Here is a 5432-nt window from a genome sequence, read left to right on the forward strand (position 1 = left end):
TTAGATATAAAATTATCAAATTCAAGCTAGCATTAAATCTTACATTCTAATCTTATGTTAAAGATTTGATTTAATATTTATGGATGACTTGAATAAATTGATGGTTGAGAAGATAATTGTATAGATGAATAATTGAACAATGCTCTTTTTCGATGTAAAATCACATGCTATGTTTATGGAGAAGAAGATACGTTTTTCTCGAGTTGTGTGTAACCGTTCTGTGCATATATTTTTTCTTTTTTAATTATTAAAACAAAATGGATTGTGTCTGAGAGGCGTCTCTAAAAGAGACGGTCTCTCAAGAGACTTATTGTCTGACAAATGATTGAAATGAATATTTATTTGATAACTACATTTTTATAATAATTTATTTCGCAGTGCTAATGATATATGGCAAATGGAAATTTATTAATTTCCTAAACACGATGCACCATAATTATTTATTTCCTAAAAACAAGATATACAAAATTATTTATTTTCTACGAGTCAGATACGATAAATTATTTATTTCCTAAACACCACAGTAATAAATTATTCCTTTAACACCAAATCACTAAATTATTTATTCTCTTAAAATATGGAATTATATAATGATACCTAGTATAATGATTAAAAGATTATAAATCACCCAACAACTTGAGAGTAAGGTTATACCAATCCTTCAAAAAGTTTGATTCTTTCAATATCCCCTAATAGGTTTTCTAAGCCTATATAATATATGTAATCTCTTTGTGTTTGTGAAATTATTACCCATGAAATTATCAATTTGATTACATACATCCCTAATCAAAGAAAAAAGTAACCACAAACACTCCAAAAAAAAAATAAAAATACTACATCCCCATGATAAAGGAGAAAAAGGCAAAGGTCTTAGCAAGTAGAAAGTGAGAAGTGCCCTATTATGTGTAGGAACTCACCGCCCCACAACCCAATTGACCTCACCTAAAGTCCTAGACCACACCACCCACCATAGCTCCCCCTCTTGTTCTCCTTCCTCCTCCTTCGCCCAGAAAAGTCCTAAATAGACTACTTATTTTTCTTCTATCTCTCATTTTTTTCACCCAAGATCAGTACTTTTTGATTATTTGATATACTATTAGTATTGCTATTGATTCAATCATTAATTAAAGGTGTTACTCCTATTTCATTTGATTTAGATCTTTGTTTTTTTCCTTGATAAAAATCAAATCTTGTTGTAGATGTATACAAAGAACCCATCTTTTTTTGTTCCAAAGCCATGTAAACATCTCTCAATTTTTAAGCTTAAACATGGGATAAATTGCTATACCCAACTCCAAAATTACCTGAAATCAACCCCAAATGATAAATCATCTCTATTAAATGATAAAAAGGAGGTACCCAGATGTGATTTCTGTTTTGGGTATAAGGGTAGATTTTACATTTGCTTGGTTTGCTCCACAATTTCTTGTTGTTTAACTTCAGATTTGAAAAACAATCATGCCCATTTGCATTCTAACAACAATAATGGTCATGAAATAGCTGTTGATCTTGAAAGAGCAGAATTATATTGCTGTGTGTGTTGTGATCAGGTGTATGATCCTGATTTTGACAGGGTTTTGATGTCACAAAAGTTTGAGGAATTGAAAAAATCAGAGGTTAGTAGTAATAGTAGTAGGAGAAAAGTTTTATGTGTTGAAATGGATTTGATGAAATCTAAACAATTGGTTGTTTTAAGGAGAGATCCAAGGTCAAAAATGGTGTATCCTTTGGGATTAAGGGGTTTGAATAATTTGGGTAGTACCTGTTTTATGAATTCTGTATTGCAGGCATTACTTCATGCTCCTCCTTTAAGGAATTACTTCTTAAGTGATAGACATCACAAGAAGTTTTGTAGGAAAAGATCAGCTGATCAGCTTTGTTTGCCTTGTGATATTGATGCTCTTTTCTCTGCTGTTTTCTCTGGTGATCGATCTCCCTATAGTCCTGCTCACTTTCTTCATAGGTATGATCAATTATTTCAAGATTTCATTTCATTTGGAATCCGTTATATGCATAATTAAGCTGCTTTATGGTTGCAACCTTATATGTTATTTGTTATGTGACATTTGATTGTTTTTGTATTTTATATATTGAATGTAACTGCCTGAGTAGCATTTTGTGAGGATTTGTTTTGTTGGATATTATTGGTTTATGTTTATTGAAATCAATGTGGGAAAACATTGCACATTATCTGGGTTCATGTACGCATTTTTTAAGATGAATGGAGAAGAATGATCAATGGTTCCGTGTGAGCGAATTGTTCAGATGATGATGATATCTTGGTGTTGTGATGAATGAAATATAGTTTGGAGAAATTTGGAGTATTTGGAATATGACTATCTTAAGAATGTATTTACTCTTATTCTTCATTTCTCCTTTTATTGCTTGTCGGTATTGGATACTTTGACGGGTATATGAATACTAAGCTTTTCCTTTCGAATGAAAAAGAAAATGATTTTTTGTTTAAATGATATATTTAGAGGCTTCGACATGTACCCTTCTAAACGCTACTCAACTTGTGCCGTTGTGCGCGTGACATTGTTTAGAATTGTGGTATATATGGTTTATGTTGTGTATGTGTTGAACTAAATTTGTATATTTTATGGTGTTTTGGTTGTATTGGCATCTTTGTTGATTGCATTTGAGATAAAGAATCTTTTTTGTTTTCACAGTTGGTGGTTGCACTCAGAAAATCATGCAACTTATGAGCAGCAGGATGCCCATGAATTCTTTATATCAATTCTTGACCAATTACATGAGAAAGAATCCAAAAACTTGAAGCTTACTGGAGGTGGGTGTTAGTGTTAAAATGGAATTTGCAAGTGTTCATGCTTTTATTTGTAATCGTTACGCAAGAACATGAATAAGTCTATAATATAAGTTTGAGCTACAATTTTTCTTCAAAATCATTTCATATGGATTTGTCTCAAAAAAAAACATTTATCTCTTCTACTGTGTTTTTGAGGCACATACGTTTGCTTTTGCCCCAAGTGTTGAAACAATTATTTTTCTGAAGTGTCTTGGGGGGTGGGGTGTGGAGTTGGATTGGAGGGCCCAAAGGAAACCTTATACAGGGGAATATGCTTGGAGATTTTTCAGTTGTTTTTGTGATGTTGCCAGTTTTCAAAGAAATTGCTATGCTTTATTGTTATATAAATAAATACTTAGAATTTTCATCAGATTGTGCATGGAAATTTTACTAGCATGTACACTAACATCTGTTTATCTACTTTGAAAATTGGGAAAGCATAGAAGAGTACTTTCTTTGCTAAAACTGCATCCGAAATAATTTTTATAGTGCTATGCGTGTTGTATGTGCTTGAACTATAGGATCAATTGGAGAATAATTTGTTTCCCATGTTCCACAAAAAAGGTTACTTGCTGGCTTTTCGTATATTCAATCAATTAGAAAAAATTGCTTCAAATCAACATTTTTTGCTAAATGTTCTATCGAGTTTTAAGATGTTCAAATCATGTGTAATTTTATAGTGAAGGTGCACCAATTTTTGGATAAATATCCATCTTTAACTGTGAACTTTTTTTGACACAGATGTAAGAGACTGTGAGTGCATCGCCCATCGAGTTTTTTCCGGCCTTTTGCGCTCAGATTTGTCTTGTACAGTATGTGGGTCCACATCAACCACCTATGATCCTTGCATGGATATCTCTCTTGACTTGGACGGCCAAACAACGCAGGTGAGCGGAAGCATCAACATGGCAACCCTTTCAAGTTGCCTGGGTCATTTCACAAGGTCCGAGAAACTGGGATCTGATCAAAAGCTCTATTGTGAAAATTGTCAAGAAAGGCAAGAATCAGCGAAACAAATGTCATTCAGACAGCTTCCGTTGGTGTTATGCCTGCATATTAAAAGGTTTGAGCACTCTCATGTCCGGAAAGTGTCCAGAAAGATAGACCAATACCTACAGTTCCCCTTTTCTTTGGACATGAACCCATATTTGTCTTCAACAGTAGTAAGAGGCAGGCATGGAAATAGAATGTTTTCCTTTGAAGATGATGAAGCTGATTTAGTCACAGAATATGAGATTTTTGCAGTAGTGACGCATTCAGGGATGCTTGAATCCGGGCACTACGTAACTTTTTTGCGTTTGCATAATCAATGGTATAAATGTGATGACGCATGGATACTAGAAGTAGATGAAGCAACGGTGAGAGCTTGTCAGTGTTATATGGTATTCTATCTACAGAAGATGTACCATCACATAACAAGTGACGACTTGAGCTGCTCGCCCATTTCGCCTAGAAGAGATGCATTCCTTCCTATAGCCGGGTGTTGCTGATGGATGATGGTGTGCTATTGCTGAATTTTGAGGGGCTTGGAATTGTGAAAATCACATTCAAACTGCCAGTTGATCAAGACATTTGCGAAAACTAAGAAAACACTTATCGTTGCGTCAGCTGCTCAATAGTGCTTTCTTAAGATGCAGGACCCGGGTATCATTCTTGGTGGTAGGGCTTTCCTCACACTCGAAGAGGTCCATTCTGCAAATGTGAGTGGAGTTCACCCTTGGGCCATGACAGGTCTGTCTCATAGGGTCATTCATCTTAACTAACCAAGAAAAAAGGATAAAAAAAAATATCATTTTGTTGAGATTTGTGTTTTGCGAATAACATACCCGAAATGAATCTGCTGTGGCGCGGTGCGGTTTAAGATGCAGATGAAGTCTGCTAGCAGTAATTGTCTTTGGAAGTTTCGACGTGTTTCTAAGTCTTTAGCTGCAGGTAAACACCTGCAGCAAAAGAGTTGGAGGCCGCCTGCAATGTCATACTAGATGAAACGGCAAGCCTTCTTGCTATGTGCATCTATTGAGTAGACTTTGGGTGATTTGAATCTCAAAAGGCTCAGATTTGCAAAATCCTTGGTAAGGGGATTTGATGAATTATTGTACAGAATAATGAAAATTGTTTGGTTTGAGTTTTCTCACAATTTCTTGATGCTGTAGTGACCCAGAATTTTGCTTGTGGTCAAATGTGCACTTCCTCAGAATATAGTAGATTTATTTTTCCCTTGATTTTTTGAGCAACTAAGCTCTCATGTACTAATTCATTGCAAATTGCCCGTATTATAATTGTGAATTGGGTTGGTATATCTGCTTTTAACTGCTTATGATACACAGATTTTCAACGGCAAGTCTTGCGTTAGACGGCTTTACAGTGCGACCATTCATATAAGAGTAGTTCATTCGACCTAAACTCAATATAACTGATCATTTGTAATTTATTACTTAAATTAGAAGTTATAATTAATCCATTTAAAGTTATATTGGGCTCTATATAGTTGATCACTTGTAATTTAGCACTACAAGCTTTAAAATGATCACTTTAAGGTTGTAATTAGAGGTGTTCAATGGATTGGGTTAAAAAATGGGCTGGGTTAAGCCTTTATTAAAAATAAAATGGACCAAACGGGCCG

At 34.6% G+C, this 5432-nt stretch overlaps 1 protein-coding gene across 1 annotated transcript; it reads left to right on the forward strand.

The window, feature by feature from the left end:
- Nucleotides 1-767: 767 nt before the first annotated feature.
- Nucleotides 768-5085, forward strand: LOC130818022 (ubiquitin C-terminal hydrolase 22). The gene is made up of 3 exons (XM_057684046.1): nucleotides 768-1963; nucleotides 2673-2791; nucleotides 3551-5085. Exons 1-3 carry the CDS (start codon nucleotides 1200-1202, stop codon nucleotides 4297-4299), a joined length of 1632 nt encoding a protein of 543 aa, XP_057540029.1. The 5' UTR covers nucleotides 768-1199; the 3' UTR covers nucleotides 4300-5085.
- Nucleotides 5086-5432: the final 347 nt, after the last annotated feature.

This window comes from Amaranthus tricolor, chromosome 7 (genome assembly GCF_026212465.1).
Source record: "Amaranthus tricolor cultivar Red isolate AtriRed21 chromosome 7, ASM2621246v1, whole genome shotgun sequence".
NCBI lineage: Eukaryota > Viridiplantae > Streptophyta > Magnoliopsida > Caryophyllales > Amaranthaceae > Amaranthus > Amaranthus tricolor.

Coding starts and splice junctions, on each gene's coding strand:
- LOC130818022 (XM_057684046.1), top strand. CDS start 1,200: ATGTATACAAAGAACCCATCTTTTTTTGTTCCAAAGCCATGTAAACAT. Junction 1,964..2,672: donor CCTGCTCACTTTCTTCATAG/GTATGATCAATT, acceptor TTGTTTTCACAG/TTGGTGGTTGCACTCAGAAA. Junction 2,792..3,550: donor AAACTTGAAGCTTACTGGAG/GTGGGTGTTAGT, acceptor TTTTTGACACAG/ATGTAAGAGACTGTGAGTGC.